A 22,436-nucleotide genomic window follows, 5' to 3' on the forward strand; every position below is an offset into this window, starting at 1 on the left:
GGAGACTTCTGGGATCCCAGGGACCCTTTCTGGGAGTCAGTGGGGCCCAAACTACTTTCCAAGTCACACTACAGTCTTGACAATGGCACTGCGGGGGTGCAAGGTGTAAAGGAGCCTGGAGGGTAAAACACTGGGAGCCTTGGTACAAATCAAAGCAGATCAAGCTGTCCCTGTGGGTTCTTGGTTTCGACAGGCTCCGCATTAAGGGGGGAAAAGGCCAGTTTTACTTAAGAAGATCCCAGATGAAGCAGTAACAAGGAGTCATTGTGTTCAGTCTTGGTGCTTGGGTAGGATAGTATCTTCTCACATTCTGTGGTAAGTTAGATCAGCATCAAGGGTTTCTTCTGACCCCGAAGCACACGGGGTGGCTCAGGGAAAGGTGAACCAGCCCCCCTTTCCTCGTGGAATCCCGTTTTTACCTGAAAGAGACACGTTAGACAAACGGTGGTTTTTCAGACTTGAGGATTTGGCAGATACATGATGGAAATGAATGTCACTTCAAGTAAAACAACTGAAAATAGGTGCGGTTCATGATAAAATGTCAGCCTTCAAGCAAATGTGAGAATTCTGACAGCCTCTCCTGTGAGATTGCCAGAGATATTAACAATTGTGGGGTTTTTTTTAAAAACAGTTTATGAAGTACATCAACTTTTAGAATGTATATAATTCAGTGAACCAATGTTTTTCAAAGGAGAGGGGCATGGTATTTTTAAAAATCATGCATGGCTAAAAAAGCCGTTCGAAGTGCAAGACAGACCAAGGGATTTCAATGTAAGAGAGCACATAAAGTTCACTGATACGGCTTTGTTGCACACTGAAGGGTCTACCCTTTAAGACAAATTCACTTACCAAGTTTTAGTGCTAAATCAAAATATATTCACAATTAATTGAAAAGGTTGTTAAAATATACCTCTCTCTCTGATTACATATCCATTTGAGGCTGGATTCTCTCCACACATTTCAACCGAAACTATATAATACCACAGACTGAAGTCAGAAGTGTCTTTGAGGATCCCGTGGTCTTCCGGAAATCCAAACATTAAAGAGATTTTGTAAAACCGGACACCACCACTAATCTCACTAATTCTCTTGTTCTGTAAAATAGTTCTTTTAAAAAAAAAAAATTATGCTACTAGCAGTAATAGCTGGTGTCATTTTAAACTGAATACTTTATAATTTTCTGTTTTAATTTCAAGTCTGGTCAATATTAATAAACATACCCCATATGAACAAAAGCTCTTTGGAGTTCTCAGTGTTTAAAAGTATAGAGGGACCCTTAAGACCAAACAATATGAAAACGGAGCTATCTTAATAAGTCTGTCAGCTCTGAGAAAAAGGCCTTGTTCCTATTTTTCAAATGAAGATAATGACCATCCAAAGGTGAAGTATGTGATTCAACGTGGTCATTCAGCAAGTAGGTAGCGGAATCAGAATTCACATGCTGAAGTACCGATTTCGTCTTCGTCACTCAAGAACAGCCTTCCTTGAGTTACCGCGACAGTCCTTCAGAGGGATCTACTACGCAAAGCAGGAATCATCTATGTGTTTGGATAACCCAACAGTAGTAACAGAACATAAGGCCATCTTTGTTGGCATAACCTCCCGGTTCCACCGAGACCGGATTCATGCCACTGTGCTTCAAAAACACGACGGGGAGAAGCCAAGATCATTTCTCAAAATGAGATTTCGGGAGGGAGCACCCCCACAAAGAGGGTGTCTCAACCAACGGTGTGACACAGTGATTGGTTTCACTTAAAATGCACTGGCGTGAAATAACTGATAATCATATCAACTATAATTGATTGTGTATTTGGTCTGTGCACACAAAGTCTTTCCCTGTCCTTCAGTACAATACATCAAAGTGTTTCTCAGACAGACAGATACTGGACCAGTCCAGGCTGGACCGTGTCTGCTGGGAACTGGGTGACGGGATGGTACAGCTCTCACAAACTACCAAAAAGCTTTGCCTGGCTCTGGGGCAGATTGGCCTGTGTGTACGCTCATTCAAGCAACCGCCTGCTTACATGTGAATGTTCTAACATACATCTTCCTGAGCCCGCCCGCCTTCAGAGCAGAGAAGGAGAAAAGCTAAAGCACTTAGTGATTGTGAAAAGCATCCAAACCTACTTTGATCTACTCTGGGTACGAGGAAAGTTCAGATGAGGTGGGATGGTAGCAGGAGAGGGCGCTCTGTTTCCAATATGCAGATACATATGGGAACTGTATCTCCCTTCCACAGCCAGGGAGACAGGCAAACTTTTCAAAGTAAGCCTAATCGTTGAAACTCAAATTAGAATTTGCTGCACTGGTACCTACATTGTGTGTGTGTGTGCTTGAGAGAAGAAGGAAGACACAGAGAGAGCTTCTCTGGGTGTCTGACTGTTGCTGACAGACATTGAGCCAGAGAGAAACTTCATACAGGATATCCATTTTCACTGTAGGAACACACAAGGCGTTCGGAATAAACTCTCTTCCTACAGAAGACACAGCCATAAACCTTGCATTTGCAATGTAACCTGATCTGAATTGTCCAGGAGGTCTGGGGGAAAGACTGCAAAACAAAGACGACAAAACTCCTCTCAGAGAAAGACTAACAAAGGTCACTTGAAGGAATAAACTGAAATCCCTCAAAAGGAATGGAACTCCAAGACAGAGAAAAGTAAATCGGTGCCTGGGGGAGGACCCAGCAGCAACCAGTCCGTGTCTGTGCTGGGATTTTGAAAACGCTCTCCAGGAGATTCTAATCACCTTCCAGGAGGCAGAACCAGCAGCCCAGCCCTCTGGTAATCCTGGGCTGAGTGTTTCTCCCGGAGCAGAAGCTGCTGAGTAGTGTTGAAGTAATTCTCTGCAATGCAGACTCTCTGCGAGGTAACTCAGCCTAAGAATTAGCGGCACATTCTGGACGTATTAGGTTGTTGAGCGACCTTGATGATGCATATTAAGGTGAGAATGAAGAGGCTGACACCGTATTTTCTAACTCTGACAAGAAAGCATTTTAGAAGCCAGGTGCAAGCTTTAAAAAAGAGAGCTGAGGCTTTTTTTTTTCTTTCCCCATCGCCTCCCCCGATTCCTGCTTCACAATTTAGGGTGAATGTGAGGAGTCACTTCCCCACCTCTGGAGCTCAAATCCTCCTCCTCGTGCTTAAGGTGCCATGTGATCTTGGGCAAAGCACTTATCCTCTCTGGACCTTTCCCTCCACTGTCAAGACGCAGTTCCAACCCCATCACATGAGAAAATACAAGAGACACGTGCTACCTTCACGTTCTACGTTAGCCTCCACTCTGGTTTTAAGTGGTTCTCAACTACTCAACTGTCCTCAGTCCAATCTCATTCAGACTCCTATTTGCAGATTTATGTTTCTAAAGTCTCTGTTTTACAGGCGAATTATCTACCCTGCTGTGAGCGGAAGAACTCTTTGAACTTAAGAAACAATTCCATCCACAAAGGGAGGAGAGAAATGTTACAGCAAAGCGCAACTATCTGATTATCAGCGACTAGGAGAGAACGCAAAAGACACGCTCCTGTCATTTTCTGCTGGAGGAGACACACGCAGTGATTAATTTTCTTGCTTTTCATTTTGGAAGCCATGAAGATCAACAAGTTAGAGATGTAATTAACAACTCCGGCTAGTTAATGCCTTGCCGCAGGTGCTGTTGGTCTAGATAAAAAGGATTTGATCCTGTAAGCTCCCCACTTTCTGCTACTGAAATGAATGCTTAGTGGGTTTCACCATGAAAGAAAAGGAGACTGGCATGGAGGGGGTTTGCAATAACAATTACTTTTAACTAACGGTAACAGAAGAAGTGACAAGTATGCTCTGTTGAACAGAGGCAGCCCCAGCCAAATGAAAAAGAGAAAAGGAAAAAAGCCCAGCGGCGCAATATAACTTCACCATGGGTTGAAATAAGACAATCAGAAACAAAGTTAGCCTCCCACCCAGAGAGAGTGGTTACACTAGCAAATTTTTATTTGAGAGAAATAAAAATTGGAGGAATTGTGGCAGAACCCTATTATAACCCTGGTCAGGGGATAAGGATAATACTAAGGCTATAGGTTTTTGTGTAATAGTGAAAGATGCTTCGCATACCACTTTAATCCACAATGTAACAGTGAAACGGACCCACGTGCAGCGGGGAGCTTCTTCCCAGAGCTGTGCTGAACCTTCCCCTTCGCACTGGGCTTTGTTCTGAGGCTTGTTAAAAGTTAGAGCCCCGGGCCTCTTGGGGAAGCAGGAGAGATTTAGGGCAGCAAAGTAGCAACTAATAGCTTTTCCCAACTACTGGCACAGGAGCCATGGTTCACAAGGAGGACACCCGGCTTGGTGGTCAGGCCAAAAAAACGGTTGGCCTTTCTAGAACATGTCACAGGGCAAGGTGGAGTGATGGAGGTTTGAAGGGCAGACATTTTCAGCTCTAAGTTCTGGGGCTCTACAGTGGATACGGTTAATAATACAGCACCGTATACCTGAACGTTGCTGAGAGGAGACTGTAAGCATTCCCACCACACACACCTGAAAGTAAGTGTGGGAGGTGATACGTTAATTACCCCGACCTTAGTAGGCACTCCACAATGTATATCGAGTTATCCTGTTGTATACTTTAAATATATACAATTCGGGGCGCCTGGGTGGCTCAGTGGATTAAGCCGCTGCCTTCGGCTCAGGTCATGATCTCAGGGTCCTGGGATCGAGCCCCGCATCGGGCTCTCTGCTCTGCGGGGAGCCTGCTTCCTCCTCTCTCTCTGCCTGCCTCTCTGCCTACTTGTGATCTCTCTGTCTGTCAAATAAATAAATAAAAAATCTTTAAAAAAAAAAAAAAGGCTGGAAGTTTATCACAACCTTAAAAAAATAAAAATAAATATATACAATTCTATTTGCCCATTATCCTTCAATAAAATCTAACAGAATCTTGTAAGATGACTCCACACATCACTGATCCGGTAAAAGTCAGCTCAGCAATGAAAAGAGAAAAAAGGCTGACACTGATTTAGGGTTTGTTGTGATGCGGGCTCTGGTGGAGATGAAATCTGTCTTTGTCTTAGAGAGAAAAAGAGATTCACGAAGCTTATGGACAGAGGAGGGAGATACTCAGGCTAAGAACAGTGCACACGAAGTCACTCTTTGCAGCCACCGGGTGATGCCTGCACGCCGACCTCAGCGTGCAGGCCCTGCCGAGCCCCCAGCAGTTCGGCCTGCCCAAGGAAGGCACATACGGACTTTCAAAACGTAGCATTTTCATTTGGAAACGTGTTCTATCTTAACTTCTGTGCCAGATCCGAATGACACTTCTTTGCTCCTCTATCTTTTACTTCTGACGCCCACTGACTGGGACATCGAAAGGAAGGAAAACAATGGATGCCTTTCTTTTTCACTCCCTCTCTCATAAAGGAACTGATGATAAATAACATCCACCCTTTCCTACGGTGCTTCAGTAAGTGACAGCTGTTATCCTCGGTTCTTTGTAATCAATACCGGTAATATTGGATTCCCCTGCGACCGCGGCTGCCCTCGCGGCTGTGAGGAGGTGAAGAGACCTGTCCAAAATGCCAAGGTGAGTCAGTATCAAGGAAAAGGACAAAAGCAAAGGCACATAAATTTAACTATTTAAAAGCTCAAGCTGTTCCTAACAATACCGCTCACGTCAACATTCTGGCCACAGAGTAAGGGAAAAAAAAAATGTAAAAATACCTTCATAACCTATTGCTAAATGTGAATTCCAGAAGAGGTCAGGCCCTCTGCAGCCAAACATGAGCATGAACTCCTCACCCAACAAACAGGTGACCTGCTCTCAATCCTACCTACAAGAAAAACGCACCTTTTAAAACTGCTTACAGGAGAATTTCAATAGGTGACCCGCCCTCATCCCTTTGGCTCTATTTTCCTATAGACAATAAAAAACTGAAATGCTTGTCTGTTGGGGTGAATGACTCCACTGTGGACTATACCTTGAGAACTCAAGGTTATCAGCTACTGTTTGAACAGATTTAACAGACATTTTTCTTTCAATCTCTGTTGATTCCATTTGTATTTCTGAATTAAAAACATTTTATGTACTATAAAACTTTGTAGGTTAATCTACCTTAGCCAAGTAAGTTCTGTCCTGAAAGTATTATTTTCTCTGTGTAAAATATTGTACCAGGCTCTGAGGAATGATATTTTTATAACAGTTGAGCAATTTGGGAACAGAGGACAGAGGCCCTAGCTTCATCGAATGGTGGTAAATATAAATTTCAGGCAAAATGATTCAGCATCCAAATGGCCTAAAGGACACAGAATTGAGAGCGGGAAGCCAGTCCTAGGACTGAACTCTTTAAGGACACAGAAGTTTGAGTACTACGGAGAAAGCTGTCTTACTGGTTTCTGAAGCCCCAGGGTTCTACATGATGCCTAGAATAGCAAGAGTGCTCAAAAAATGTAAATAGTCAACTACCGTAAATACAAAATAGTAACAATAAAACGAAGGGATTTGTGGGCTGAAGTATTTAAGAGGAGCCTCATAAAAAATGCAGTTTCCGCTAGATCTCCCTTGAGAAGGAACAGACGTAGGGAGGCAACGCGAGGGAAGGGAATCATGCAGAGAAAAGCCCTCATAGTTACAAATGGGCAAAAGGAAGAATGCAGAATGACAGGGCACCGCTGTGTCGCAGGACACTGGAAAGACCACCCAGATTGTATATAGGATGTGCGCTAGAGGGCAGGGAGGGATAACGCTGGTGAGTGTGGGAAGGGCACTTAATGGGGAGAAGCAGGACAGTCAAAGAAAACAGGGATCCGTGAAGGGTTCTGCGAGTGTCTGTAGGTTCTAGGATGAGGACAAGCAGTTATGTATCTGGACCAGTGAAGAGGCCTGTCCAAAGAGCCACCAGTAAAATACGCCATAGATAGGAGACTGTTCATTTCATTCTTATTGACTAAGGTAACAGAGAGACAGGCCTGGGGCGACACACATGAATGAGATCTGGTTCCCACTTGGAAGCGGGAGCAAGTGCGCCCAAGAAGTATCTGACAAGGTGCCCTGGGAGCGAAGACAAAGGGAGCGACTCCAGCCTGCCAAAATCAGGGCAGACTTCTGACCTGAGAATGAGCCAGGCAAAGAGGGACAAGCAGGAGAGAATCAGCATGATGCTATGCATTTGCGTATGCCTCTGTGTGTGTGTGTGTGTGTGTGAGTGTGTGTGTGTGTGTGAGTGTGTGAGAGAGACTGCAGGAGTGAACCAAATCCTGCAGAGCAAGTGGGACTCAACCCTCACTCCTGAAGCCTCGCCCTGGGGGGCTCCCTCACCCCTCCTCCCCAGGGCCCCTCCTCCAGTCCTACCAGGGCCATTCTCTGAAGATACATAGATAGAGAAGATGGAGGTAAGCTTCTTGCCCAGCTCTGAATCTAGAAAATACTTAGTAACTGGGTATTTTGGAAGGCCTGAACATGTGTGGAAATGAATTAAATACTGAATGGAATAGATTGCTTCTAAATTCCAAATTTGTGAATCTGCAAGTTTCTAAGGTGAAAAAAAAAATCTTATAAAAAGTTTTCCTTCAAGTGATTGTTAGAAATATTTACTCAGGTGTATGATGAGTAAACTAAGTTTCATTAACCACCCCCCCAAAAAAGTCTACCCGAAGCCGCAGCTGTTTTGACACAATGTGGGGAAGTTACCATTTCATTAGACCTTGGTATGTGATCAAGCCTCACCCTGAGTTTGCAGAAGTCATGACCTAGGGTGTGTGGTTAAACATTCTGATTCCCTGAATGGCCTTTATGGCATACAGGGATTATCAATTTTCAACCAAACAGAAGTGAGAAGAAGAAAATACTCAACCCCACACCTGTTTTCAACAACAGCAACAATCTGCTGAAACCTCACGATGTTCAAGGCACTGTGGCTAACATAAAGATGAGAAAAATCTGCTAGAAGAGAAGCTCCGTGGTGGTAGGGATTTTTTTTTTTTTTAATATTTTATTTATTTGACAGAGAGAAATCACAACTAGGCAGAGATGCAGGCAGAGAGAGAGGAGGAAGCAGGCTCCCTGCCGAGCAGGACCCTGGGATCATGACCTGAGCCGAAGGCAGAGGCTTTAACCCACTGAGGCACCCAGGTGCCCCGGTGGTAGGGATTTTTATTCCTTTGCTTCACATTGTTTCTAGGGACCGAGAACCCAGTGACTGTTCCACAGATATAAATATTTGTTGAATGTTAAAAATAGAATCCCTGATCTCAAGGAGTTGACCATCTGCTCCTAATTAAATCTCTCTTACTGTTGAGGTCTGAAGGCCACGGGAGGCTATCACTGCAAACAGATTTGTGCAACTGACGGGAAAGAGCTTTCTCGGGGCACAGGGACAAGTGTTTCCTGTACAAGCATCATCACGGTGAGGGAAACTGACAAAGTGTGAGCCCAGAACAAACATCCCTGAAGGGTCTTTCCTGGTACTCCAAGCCTGGAGAGAAAAGGTGCCTCCTGTCCAAGGTCTTTCCATTTTGCCACAAATTGTGATATAACTCTCTTCAAGTGACAGGATAGACAAGATTTTTTTATTTGGCTCTGATGAAAACCTGTATGCTGTTGGTCAGCCAGATTTTCTCACCACCTCCCTCCCCTAGGATATGCCTCTGTCTTCAAGGCCTGGTGTAAAATTCGCTTCTTTGGTGAGTCGCCTTTATTTCTCCTCCTCTGCATGGGGAGTCGGGATCCCCTGGGCACCGACACACCTCATGTTACCAGAATGCACTTGCCGGTACATGCCACTGTCTTAGCTCTCACCATAGCAAGCGCTCATTTCGGATTCCAGGGACTAGAAACTTGCCAAAGAGAAGCATTTACAAGGTCTCAGGTCCCCCCTTCCTATAAAAGTGGCTTGAATCTATTTTAATGATATGCATGTGCAGTATCTCCACGGAGTCATCTGAAACCCCCCACTTAGTGTGCGAGAGTCACCAAATTTTATGTTAATATATTGGCACAAGGAGCTCCGGACTATTTTTAAACTTTTGATTGAAGAAGAAGCTGAGACACAGCTGGAGTCTCAGCAAATGCATGGGCTAGAAAGAGAAGTTGTTTCCTGAGCCCTCAAGACTTTTTGGTATTATTTTCCTGCAAAATTGCATATTTCTGTCCTTCAGAGGAGTCTTGAAGAGATCGGATTTCCTTCTGTTCTATTGTGTCGGTGTGAACGCCTTTGCAATTGAAAAGGAGGCCTCAGAGGGTGGTAGGAAGAGAGTCAGCAGAAGTTGCACAAAGTGAGGTGTGTGGCTTTGTGACTGGTTCGAGCACCCGTGCTAATGAGGCCAAGGTCACAGGTTCAATCCCTGAAAAGGCAGTGACTTCAATCAATTCTCTGTCGGAGCTCTGCACCCCTAAAGTACCACGGATTTGCTAGAAATCCAAAGATGTGAAGTTGGGGATGTGGGTGGGAAAAGGGAGGCTGACTGAGAGGCTGACAATGTCAGTCCTCTTGAGAGGGGACAGAAACTTCTAGTCTTAGCACTGGCTGCTCTCTGGGGGAAAGGGGCCAGCACGGCGTGGCCTCACCCAGGCAACTGCTACAGAAAACCACTGAGCTGCCAGGCTCACCAGAAGAGGGCTCAAAGTCTGAGTGTGGTCAAGTACAACCAGGGCGCCCGTTGTATGTCTAGTTCCCTGGTGATGATCAAGACGCACATATTCAAAGGCAAACCCAGAGAGGGGCTCTGTGAGAGGAGCAGGAAATGAGAACGGGAATCAATAACAGAGAGGAAATTCTTCTAAACCCAACTGGCCTTACACCGAGCAGATGAAGCTTGCCTGGAACTGAGAAAGGATGACCTCACTCTACTTCTGAGATCCACCCCCCCAAAAAAAACAACAAGGTACAGGTGTGGGGATGGGAGATGACCTTAGTTATTAATGACTCTAAGAACATAAAGGATATTTATAATTACTGATTGCTTCCTTGGGAAGCAAAGTGGCATAAAATTGTAATTAGTTCATAATTCCTTATATTGACAAGAAAAAGGGATATAACCTAAGGCAAAAGAAGTAAGTCAAAAGCACCCAAATAAAGTAGATGAGGTGCAACAGCTGGCCGGGTAGGTTGAGCATGTGACTCTTGATCTCAGGGTTTTTGGTTCGAGCCCCATGCTGGGTGTAGAGATTAAAAATAAGATCTTAAAAACACGCACACACCAAAATAAAGTAGAAACCTTCTTTGCCATTTAAGTTCTAAAATAGGCAACTTTGCAGCCTGAGTTCTCACTGATTCAGAGTTCCCCTGAACATCAGCACCTACCAAACTACACCTCTGGATACGGGATCCTTCAAAAGAGATTTAAAACGGGTCTTCGCATTTCTTTTTTTTTTTTTTTTTTTTTTTTTAAAGATTTTATTTATTTATTTGACAGACAGAGATCACAGGTAGGCAGAGAGGCAGACAGAGAGAGAGGAAGGGAAGCAGGCTCCCTGCTGAGCAGAGAGCCCCATGCGGGGCTCGATCCCAGAACCCTGGGATCATGACCTGAGCTGAAGGCAGAGGCTTTAACCCACTGAGCCACCCAGGCGCCCCAGGGGTCTTCGCATTTCTTAAAGAACCTGCTGACTGATGGTGGGCAATTTGCTTGTCCCACAGGAATACCAGCCAGGGGCCTCCTAGCATAGCTGCACCACGTGTTTTATTTCCAAACCTAAACAAATGAACTTGGCACCAAGCTCTGGGGAAAGAGTATGTTGAAGAAAAAGAAATCTACTCTGATGCTGTCCTACCGGCAGAGAAACAAACGCTTTATATGTAGTTTGTATAAAGACTTGGGCAACAAACTCATCTTAGTTCTAGCTGAATATTTTGAAATATTCTAAGCCCACAAAAAGGACCAAAGCCTTGTGTTCTTTCTACATTTTCTTATGTAATAATCGACACATACAAAAAATATATACAGCTCTTTATGCAAATTCCAAGACACTGTAATAAAGACATTTCTGAACCCACGGCGGCCTAAGCTACCTATCGAAGCCTACTCAATCAATTTATTTGCTCAAGGTTTAGAAACGTTAGTTTGTTTTACTACCTATTGGGGGAAGGGGAAGCAAAAGAAAAGAGGTAATTAAAAACAGCACTCACTCCAGGAGAAATCAGAGTGAAAACGTCCCAGTGTCCAGGGGTGAAGCACATAGTCGATTCAGGCCAAAAGGGGTAGGGAAGGAAAACCACACTCAGAATAGGAAGGCATGGCTCAGTCCGTGAAGGACACAGAGCCTGGCCCTTTAGAAGACACTCAATAAACATCTGACCAAAATTATGTGAAATTCAAGGGAACTACTTCAACTCTCTGACACACAGCTTTTTCCTTCGTGCGATGGGGTATGGGTCCCTCTACACAAGCCATTCTTGGGAGGATCAAAAGAAGACTGTATCTGGAAATGCTTTATGAGCTGCAAAGAGCAACATGATTTTAAGGAATGTCGTTTTAGGGGATCTTCAGGTATTTTTGACTGAGAGACGTTGTGCGATTGCTTTCGGGAAGGAAAGGTATTAGATGATTAGATGGTGGTTTTAACTCACCAGGGTTTGAACTTCACTTCAGCATATCCTGCTGCTGTTCTCTTTCATGTCAAATCATTTCCAACCACACAGCTTGGTCCCAGAGCCCCTGTAAGCCCTTAACAGGAATTACGATCCCTGCATATGAAAAATACGTGTGCCATGGTGCTCGCCACTACTAAAATCTTAAAGGACTGCTCTGGGCCACACCTCAATCGCGCAAAAATTAAAGGGCAGAGAGGACCCATGATAGGCTTGCTATGCCAAAAATTCTGTTTGCCTCCATTTCTCTTCTCAAATATTTGCTTAATCTCATGGCAAAAGACTATTAGAACATCTCAACACTTTGGAACTAGAAAAGGCTCTTAAAGAAAAAAAAAAGAGGTTTACCTATGTAGGTTCATCATATCATTTCCATTAGGTTTTGGAAAAAAAAAAAAAGGGTAATCTATTACATTCTGGGGGACTGGGAGACTGAGAACTGCTGCTCTTAGCTCGGGATGAATGTGCCATCCGAAGAATGACTCTACCGACCAACAATTTCCAGTATTTCCTTCCTGGTAGCCCCCCGCCCACCAACCCCACCGTGATAAAAACATCCCTGACCTTGCAATATTTTATCACCCTCTGCAACAATTGGCACAAGCGAGACCGTCAGGCGGACTGTGACAGCTTACTCTGTGCTAGGACTATACTAAGCCCTTGACTTCTGTCTCCTGTAATTCTCCCGTAGCTCTGGAGGCAGGCGTTCACGGGAGCACTGTAAACATAAAGGAACCTAGTTGTTCAAAGACATAACATCAGGAAGGGAGGAAGCCAGAACTGAAACCAAGTCAATCTGACACCCAAGTCTCTGCCTTTCCGTCTCTAAATAAATGAAAAACTTGAAATATTCTAATATGGAAAGTCAACAACATAATATCTCATGACCTGATGTACGGATAACTGAATTTTGTTTTATTCAATGTAAATTTTAAGAAGAAATCTGTTGTCTGTATATTTTAATCTTACTACCCATTTACAGAAATACTTGTGAAGAGGAGGGACTTCTCTATTAGAGCATGTGTCTAATTTTTCATTCAAAAAGCAAGATAATTTAAGAACATTCAAAGTCACTCGTCCCCTTAGAGAACGTACAATTCTCAGAGAATGTTCTGGAAATAAACGGCAGCCCTGGGGATGCCTCCCCCCATCTGGGGTGAGACTTCAGTTGGTCAGCCCCAGGGTTCATCAGAGAACCTTAAGGTTTCTTAAGAAAACCGCAGCAGGAGTTCATGCCTCTTAACACCAATTAAAATCGACTAAGTATTACTTTGACAGTTTTGTAACCCAATGCGTTAGATAGGATGAATAGTCCTACAGAATAAATCTGTGAGACATCACATCTTTATGACTTCTGAAACAGGACATCTCAGTCATACTGTTTTGCTCATGCAAGCATTTTAATTTCTAAAACCACTTTGAGTGAGCCAGGCATGACACAAATTTCCTGAAATTGTGTTCTAACAGCTCTATTGCAAGGAGGCTAAGTGGGCCTTCCTACTTTTACCCCATACTCAGAATGCGCTAACAAAAAAGGTAATGTTCTTGCCCTTAAGTGATCCATGAGCCAAGAAAATAAAAGATCAAGAGAGAGACGTCTTCCCACCTGAGGAACCGCACACAGAATGAATATGGAGATGGAACACTGGTTTACAGCAGATTTTTCCTTTTGAGACAAATAAGAAAGTGTTAAAATATGTTGAATACTAAGTATGAAATAGAACATAAAAGTATCTGCCATAGAAAGGTGGCCAACGTCTGAAAAAAGGTGTGTGCGTGTGTGTGCGTGTATGTGTGTGTGTGTGTGTGTACAAAATGTATCTAGCAGTTGGGACAGCTCCCAACTGGAAAACATTTATATTTTTAGGAGTTGCCCTCTAGCAGCTGAGGCGAGATAAACAACCTCCCAATTATCACCTACCCAACTGAGTAAATGTGGACAAATTTAAAATTCCCAGAAACAAACCTCTGTCTGAATTGTGCCGACAAGAATCCCAGTCCACTGGGACCTGCGAAACTTCCATTTTTCAATTTATAGAACTTATTACTGCAGAAATCACCTATTTGCCTTCAAAATAAGTTAAGCCCAGATTTCATGAATACAAGGAGAACCCCCAGTGGCTTACTTATCTTAAGCAGTATCGTTTATGCTAAACATGAAAGCCATGAAAAGATAAGTAGTAGTTTGGGTTGTTTTTTTTTTTTTTTTCCTAGCACATGAAAGGATAAGAAGTAGTTTGGGGTTTTTTTTTCCTGTCGAGGAGGGGCGGGTGGGGGTGGGTGGGGAAGTAGCAGATTTTAGCCTGTATACTTCAACAGTTGCCAATTCTGCTCCTATTCCCTTGAAACTCCAGGAGACATATACGTGTTCTAGTACAGCTGGACAGACTCGTTTGTTCTTGGACATGATCAAATAGTTGACAGAGAAAATGGTGCAAAATCTAGGAGAAATACCTAACCACTAATTCTAAACTAATCAAATGGTGTACAAGGATATTTCCAACTTCATAGTTATTGTGGTGTCACTATTTCCTGTCTTGTTATTCTAGTTGATTTCAAATGACTCGTTAGAGAGAAGAAACGAATTGTGGGCGTTACCAGCCCATGCACCTGAGCGAAAAAGAGGGACGTGGCAGGGCCCCAGTGCAAACAGCAGCCCTGGGGAGAGGTCTAAGACACGGGTTAACGGCCCTACCAAATGTTATTCAGAAAAAAGGAGAAACAAAGCGGGCTCTGTCACATAGGGCCGGGTGCTTTGTGGAGCTACACCTGGCCCTACATTACTGTTCTAAGGTTGGGGGCGTATACAGTAGGTACAGTCAGGACACTCACAGCTAAAAAGAAACATCTCTCAGCTCCGCTTCTCCCCCTCTGAACCCGAGGGATTTGATCTCTAATTCGTTGGACCGGTGCACTGGCAACTACCATCTGAGTACCTACTATGTGCCAGGCACTGTGGTCTTCTCTCCTAGGACGGACTTCAGGAATCACCAGGATTCCTGATGGAGGGGAGCACCTTCCGTGCTGGGTGACCCCGCTTTGCTCCTGCCACTCCAGACACCCACACTGCTTCAGACTCCGAGCCACAGCGAGGCTCAGAAGATCAAGGGACCAGTCACAGCAGCCTTTTTAACTTTGGGAAAACCCAATGCTCACTTCACTCAAACGTTGCAAAGTGGTGCCATGACCCTTTAGCTCTTGACTCACCAATTCAAAGAGCCACATCACATACAGCCCTTAAGCTGCCCACGGCATGATTCTGCGTCTAGTGCCTTTCCGGGTCCCCCCAAGCGGAAGACAGTTCTGGCAGGGAGTCTGGGCAAGATTACTATAATATTTAGCCTTTGTCCCTTCTTTTGCTATGTCTTATCATAGAATAAGGCACACAAGTCTGGGAAACTGGGTACTCTGGTGTATGTTGGACTTGAGACCCGTACTCCAAAGGTACCTGCGGGACCTCAGGTCAGTGCAGTCTGATCCAAGAAGCTCCATTTCAAAGATGAAGAAACTGAGATTCAAAATAAAGCAGGGTCCATTCTTCAGAGTGGTGGAAGGTGGGGTACACATGTAATTCAACGCCATGCTTCCCGTCTCTGGAATTTTACTGAGCACCTACCTAGTAGGAAATGGGCAGAACTGAAGAGGTAGATTTCATTCCCTTACCTATTGGGGTGACTATAGATACACAACCACACTTCCTATCAGAGCATTAGTTTTCTCGCTTGTAAAATGGAGAAAGTGTATTGGACTGGTGATTTCTAAAGCCTTTCAGGTCTAAAACTGTCATAAGGCTTAAGGGTATAAACATGTGTGGATGTGGATGAATATATACGCATAGAAACGAACATAGATGTACGTGTGTATATGTGTACACGTGCGTGCGGCAATTAAACACTATTTCCTACCACACATTTTGCCTAATTCCCTCCGAGACCATGTTTTCAAAATCCCAAGCCAAGGCTCGGTGCGTCCCATCAGTGCAGCCCGTCAGAGTCCGGGGTTGTGCGGTCAGTACTCCTCTGGCTTCTCTCCAAACACAAGTGCCCAGTGAGAAGGAAGAGGAGGAGCCGCGTACTTTACACGAAATGTTAAGTGTCATTAAGTTCCCTGGAGGGAACGGCAGGTCTGCGGCGGCGGGGCGGGCCGGTGGCGAGGGGAGCACAGAACATGCGGCAGGAAGCACGAGTTAAAGGTGAATGGCTGTGGCTGCACGAACCTGGGGCCGAGCCGGCAATGCACCAAGTGAGCAGCGCGTGCCCGCGGTTGGAACAAGCCTGGCTCCGAGCCCCTGTTGGGGCCGAGGACCCCGCATTCCCGGGGGAGCCCATCCGGCGTGAGCAACTCGGCAAATGGGCGGTGCAGGGCGTGCGGTGGGCCCTCGGCGGCTCTGTCCCAGCGCACGTGGCACGGCCCGCGCACCGTGAGAGCGCGCCACCCGCCCGCCCGCGCGGCCGCCGCCCCAACCGCCGGCGCTAGGACCCTGCGCGCCGCGCGCACTTCCTCCCGCCGCGGTCCGAGCCGCCGCCGCGGCGCCCCCGCCCGCCCGCGCCGCCGCCCTACCTGGCGAAGCAGTACTCGCAGTGGTTGCCCCGCTCGTTGACCGTGAGCACGTAGGCGTAGGCCGGGCAGGAGAAGAGCAAGTCCCCCACGTGGAAGGGCTGCAGGGCCCGCAGCCCCCGGCCCTTGCCCGGGCTGCAGAAGCGCTCCAGGCCGCCGTCGCCCGCGGCCCTCATGCCGGCAGCGGGGCGGGGCTGGCGGGCCGGGCGCGGAGGGGCGCCCGGAGCGGCGGCTCCCCGCGAGCTGTAATTGGAGAAGCGTCACCCAGAGCCCCGGCGCGGGGGGGGGAGGGCGGGGAGGGAAGCCGCCGGAGACGCGGCGGCGGCCACCGCTCCCCGGAAGGGAGGCCGGCCCCGCCCGGCCCTCGCGCGGCCCCGGGGGGAGGGGAGAGGAAGGGGGAGCGGCCCGGCGGCCCCGCCCCGCCCACGGGACCCTCGGCGGCCCGCCCGGCACGCGCTCGGGGCGCTTCCGGTGTGGCGGCGAGGCCGCTGCCTCCGCGGAGGCTCCCGGTGGCCGGGCGCGAGGCGGCTGCGCCTCGGCGGCCTTTCCGCGGGGAGAGCGGACGGTGTTCCCTCTCCCGTGGCCGGACGGTGTCCCCTCTCCCGTGGCCGGGATGCAAGGCCCCCCCGGACAGGCTGCCTGGCTCCCACGGTGACCCACCCTCGGCACATCCCAAGGGACAGGATGTTCCCCAACCTTCTGTATCCTGTCCTCGCCAGAGCCCCTGGAAGGGGTCACCGGAACACCGGGGAGGAACCGCCGCAGAAGAGTGTGCGGTCGGGGCCCAGGGTTAAAGGGCGCTTTCCCGAGGTTAAAGGCTTTTAAACCTCGTGAGGCTTTAGACCTTCCAGGGAGTCTCCGGAGTATTCGGTGGGAACGTTTGCCCCTTTAGTGTAGTTAATTACGCGGACAGGAGATGAAAAGTCCGGTCAGCTGGGCTCCGAGTCTCTGCTTCCAAGAGACTTCTCTTCGCCCAGAAGGCAGGAGATAAGCTTGCCTTCAAGGAACTTCCACTCTTCTCGGGGTCCAAAGGCCATGCTGTGGCCAGAACGCTAGGCTGGAATTTGCAGTGGTTTTAATCGCTTGGACCACTCACCGTCGTCTTAGGAAAGTCCATTTGCTTATGAATCACACAGAGGACTTGAGACCGGTATAGCTCCTAGAACAGTACTTAGCACATAAGTCCTAGCCCCAAGCAGCTGTTGGCATGACACGTATGAGAAAGGAGGATGTAGTCCGTGTTCCAAGAAGGACCGAATAAGACCTGAAATTGATGTGCGTGCAGTAAAAACTCTTAAAAGTGTGAAGGGAGAATTTAGCCGAAAACACCAATAGTAAAAACTCAAGTTTGATCTCAAATTATGTTACACGGTTAAGTTCAGGACTCGTTTACCAAAAGGAAACATGGATACGATTTGGAGTATGTCTTAAAATCGTTAGAATTTTTGACACCTCAATAAAATTCCTAAAATGAATAAGCCTGCAGCTTATTTCTGTAAAGAAAAATACATCATGGATACTATTTCATTTGTGCATTTGAAGAAGCATTCACAGAGTGCCAGTCACGAATAGAAAGATGGACAAAATGTAGGCCTGAGTCTTTGCATTTGACACATTCACAAGCCAGTGATAATTACTATTAGTATAATGGGACAGCTGTGCAAAGCACATTGAACACATTGTCTCATTTATTCTGTAATTACAACATCCCGATGAGTTAGGCGCTAAGTCCCCCTTTTCCAAAATTAGGAAACTAAGACTCAGAATCACTTCTAGGTAACTTACCATAGTAAGTTACAGAACTTGGTTTCAAACTCAAGTCAGTCTGGGAAACCCATGCTCTTAACCCAAACGTCCCTCTGCATGTAAACACAGCACACTGAGAAATGTTATGGTGGCTTGTGCCAAGTATTCTGAGAATACAGGCAATGGGTGACCAACTCAGCCTGAGGAATGGGGTTTTGGTCAGAGTCTGGGCCACATTCAAGGAACACTTGAGCCTGAAAAGATGGGTGAAACTTGACTAAAGGAGCAGAAAACAGTTTCCTGGGCAGAGCGAACTGGACAGAAAGACAGAGGGACTTGAAAGAACCGAGTGTGAGTGGTTCTGAGTGGAGGACGAGTTCTCCAGGAGAAGGCTGGAGGTGAGACAGGAGCCAGGAAAGGATAACTTCTCAAGTAGTGAACTTGTCGCAGATGTAGTATGGGAACCCCTGAAAAATCTGTAAGCAGAGGAGGCCATGAGCAGTCCAGCATTTAGACCGAGTTCTTCTTGGAGCTTTACCGGTAAGCTATGAGAGGAGAGGACTAAACCCAGGCTCACCACTTCAGGAGGGTCTACGGTATTTTTAATGAAAGGCGATGAGAGCGGCAAGCAAGGCAGTAGCATTAAGGAAAGGGGCAAAGGTCCCAAGGGTACTCGCAGTTTCTTGCTTGGTATATGGCAGACGGCAGGCAGGTAACAGAGTGTGTTGGCTTTCTAGCGCTAGCCTGGTCTATCTCGTAGGCTCAAGAAAGTAACCATCAATAGGCTAGAATCGGAGGAAATGAAAGAGGCATCTTCTTACTAATGAGGAGGGTAAGGCTCTGTGAAGTTAAATAGATTGCCTAAAAACCCAGTGGCAGAGCTAGCATGATATAACACACTCTTTTAACATTTAAATATTTGTTACATGTTTACTGTGTTCCAGCAACAGTGAGAAAGGACTGTAACTTAATGATAACAGAAACTAACTTAATGTGCATCCTCACAGAGCTTTGTACAGTCTGGAAGAAGATGAAGACATTAATCAGATGATCAAACAAACACAGTCAGTGGTCTTAAGTGCTAAGCCAGTGCTTGGGGGATTTGACATAATTCAGAAAAGCTTTTCAGAGAGAGTACTGCTTAAGCTACAATCCAAAGGACGAGTGGAACTTCATCAAGAGGAAAGGAGGAGGGACAGGCATTACAAGAAGAGGGAACAGCATATGCAAGTTCCATTGGTAGGAGGAAATGTGACCTATAGGAAAGTCAGAGTGACTGGAGCAGGGCTGGAGGGAGTGTTGTTTGATTTTAGGAGGTAAATTGGTCTTATTGGCCAGGTTCCCTGAATCTACTCTGATCAATAAAAATCCTGGAAGTTTCCAGGCTACTATGTTAAATGAGCTTTATGCCAGTTACATGACTTAAATCAATTCTGATAATTATGTTGTATTAGAGGTGCGTGTTATATGTAAATGAAAAAAAATTTTTTTTTTCAAACCCTAGAAGTTGCTGAATACCTGCCTACTTAGGCAAAATCTTAGATACATTTTTGGGCTCAACAGTTTTTGTTGTTGTTGTTGTTGTTCTTTTTTAACATTCTGATACTGTGGGGTTCTAACCAGCACAAAGGTGAAAAGATTGGCATAAAAGTAAATAAGCAATTCTAATACAGTAAATAATTCCCTGTTTGAAGGATCAATTGTGTGAAGTGACCTACTTGTTTACTTCTTTTTATTGTACGGGATTTCTTTCCCTTCTCACTGGGAATGATTTCCAAGGGCTGAGAGAAGCAGTAACCTGGTTAACAAGCTGTCCCTCGAGGTAAGGGGCGGCGGGAACAGCCTTATTCTCACAGGTGGAGGCGACTGTGATTGAAGAAACCTGGAAAAGAAACAGCCTCGTTTCAGAAAAATGCCTCTCCTGAACTCTGGCGACTCGAGATGGGGAAATGGTCAGGTAGGCAATAGCCCTGAATTTAGGAGCTTAAATCACGAAGAAAACTGTGTTTAAAATGAACGCCGCAGCCATGGCAACAACCCAGGCAGGCAGACCGATGACAGCTCTCTTAACGAAGCTCATACTCGTCTGCCTGCCGCTCTGCGTTCTCAAATTCCGTGAACGTCGCCTGCCAGCCTCCAGGGCCCCTTGACCTGTTAGCCTCCCCTCGGCCCCTTGGCTGGGAGGGAACGGGGTCCGAAAGGAGTTTTCTGGTTACTTGACTCCCTGTGTCTCAGAGGCCCCCCCTCGCTTAATTTCTCTAACCTCGAAGTTGATCCAGTTCGGGAGTAAAATAGCGCTCCAGCCACAGATTAGCACATGAAGGAAATAGCTCTGGCCGGGGGGTGGGGTGGGGGGGGGGGATAAGGCGTGAGCAGAGAAGAAATACTGAGGAACATGGACAACAGACATTTACCTTAAACCGCTGCACTTACTATACACGTCTTTCACTTACGGAGTCCACAGTGCGCGCTTACACTCCGAGAGACCCTGGTCATACGAAGGTGGGAACAAAGACGCTGGAGTAGGTAGTGTAGTAGCTGAATGATGACGTCCACGGATGTGTCAGTTCGTCATGTCTGCCAGATCCTTTTCACCTGCGTGAGGGAACATTTAAATCGAGGATCTTGAGCCAAGAGGATCCTGCTGGATGATCCCGGGGGACCCTCCATGCAATCACGGGAGACCTGACGAGAGAGAGGCAGAGGAGAACTGCCGCAGACAAGAGGACGCGGCTGTGTCATCGTAGAGGCCGAGATGGCAGTGATGGGACCACAATCCCAGGAATGCACACAGCCACCAGAAGCTAGAAGCAGCAAAGGATAGCTTTTCCCTTTGAGCCTCAACAGGGAGCCTGGTCCTGCCAACACCTCGACTGTAGCCCCGTGATACACTGATTTCAGGATTCTAGCCTCGGGAACCATGAAAAAATAAATTTCTGTTGTTTTAAGTTTAGTTTGTGGTAATTTGTCACCGCAGCCATACGAAATTCATACAAGTTATAATACAGGGGCACCTGGGTGGGTCAGTCAGTCAAGTGTCTGGCTCGTGATTTTTGCTCAGGTCATAATCTCATGGGTCATGGGATCAAGCCCCACGTCAGGTCCTGTGCTCAGTGGGGCGTCTGCTTGAGATTCTCTCCCGCTGCCTCTTTCCCCCATCCCTGCATGCTCTCTTTGTCTCTCAAATAAATAAATAAATCTTAAAAAAAAAAACTTACAATAAAAGTTATAATAGAGAGAGGAACAAAGTACAGTAGAAAGGCTTTATAGAAGACCTGACATTTTAGTTCCTTCTAGAAGGAAGACTAAAGATTGACCAGAAGAAGGAAGGCCCACAAGATGGGTTTAAGAGCCTGAAGGTGTAAATTCACTGCAATAGGAGACTTGAGGATCCAGGCAAGTATTTTCCTCTTTTCTTTTTTTTTTTTTTTTAATATTTTATTTATTTTTAGGCAGCTGGCATATGTCATAGCAGCCAGAAGCCTCTTCAGGGCTACACGGACCTGGGCCAGCTGGCGGGCCCAGAAGCTCCTGGTCCCTGCCAAGCCTGGAAGGCTCCTCATACAGGGTTACAATCCTGCCACACTCCAAAAAAATTAAATATATATATATATATATATATAAATTTTTAATTTTTTAAAGTACTCTCTACATCCAGTGCAGTGTTCAAACTCACAACCTGGAGATCAAGAGTCACAGGCTCCACTGGCCGAGCCAGCCAGGTGCCTCAAGAATTTTTCTTTTATTTAACAAACACTTCTATAGCTCTTACTGTGTACCAGGTCCACTTTTAAAATCTATTCTCAATCCTAATGCCATTTTATAGATGAGAACACCAAATCACTACATTTATATAACTTGTCCAAGTAAACAGTGGGCTCGTGTGGTGATGAGTCCATGGCCTTGGCCAGTTCAGCGTACCACCTAACTCTTTGGTCTGAGCTACAGCCCCAGGTAAGGGGTCTCGGGTAAAGTTGGGCCAGCAAGGTGAGCCCCACGTTGTAGGGTTCTGTAAGACTGTGTGCGTAGGAGTTCTGTGCACTGGATGGGCACTGCAGAGCCAGAGGAGAGATCTGGCTGGCATGGTCTGATTGTTGCTTTGGAAAGGTCATCCTCGTGACCGAATGTCGGATGGGTTACAGGGGGCTGAGGTCAGAGAGAGAGAAGTAAGGAGCTGATGCGGTAAATAGTCCAGAGGAGAGAGATTGTTGGCATGGACAAGGACGGTGGCAGTGGTGAGAAAGAGGAGGGATATGGATTTGAAGATCTTTTAATTTAATTACCAGGACCTGGTGATTCAAGTGTGTGAAGGCGAAGGAGAAGGGGGTATATGAGCCATGGGAAAATGTGTCCGACAACGGCTGACATCACTTCCATCGTGCCTCCGTTGTGTTTCCTCCTACCTTCTGTCCTGCACATATTCCACAAACAAGATTTTCTCATTTCTTCCTTCTCTGTATTTCTTGTTCAGTGTCCCTTTGTTTCTATTTTTAGGCCACTCTGTCCTTATGGCTTCATGCCTGGATTACCACAATAGCAGTAATATTTTGAGATCACCAAAGATCATACAGTCAGCTCTGCG

At 46.2% G+C, this 22,436-nt stretch overlaps 1 protein-coding gene across 4 annotated transcripts in view; it reads right to left on the minus strand.

Annotated features, from left to right (window-relative positions):
* SMYD2 (SET and MYND domain containing 2) overlaps nt 1–17,546 on the minus strand; it is a 49,325-nt gene extending 31,779 nt beyond the window's left edge. The window contains exons 1-2 of one of the 4 annotated variants that reach the window (XM_045982787.1): nt 16,805–17,546; nt 16,112–16,351 (exon numbers count right to left, since the gene is read on the minus strand). In XM_045982787.1, the coding sequence (XP_045838743.1) occupies nt 16,112–16,284 (173 nt within the window). In that variant the 5' untranslated portion in view covers nt 16,285–16,351; nt 16,805–17,546. Of the gene's footprint in view, nt 1–16,111; nt 16,421–16,804 lie in introns of those variants that run through there. The other 3 variants (XM_045982790.1, XM_045982789.1, XM_045982788.1) reach the window with 3 other exon arrangements.
* Nucleotides 17,547–22,436: the final 4,890 nt, after the last annotated feature.

This window comes from Meles meles, chromosome 17, assembly GCF_922984935.1.
Source record: "Meles meles chromosome 17, mMelMel3.1 paternal haplotype, whole genome shotgun sequence".
Taxonomy (NCBI): domain Eukaryota; kingdom Metazoa; phylum Chordata; class Mammalia; order Carnivora; family Mustelidae; genus Meles; species Meles meles.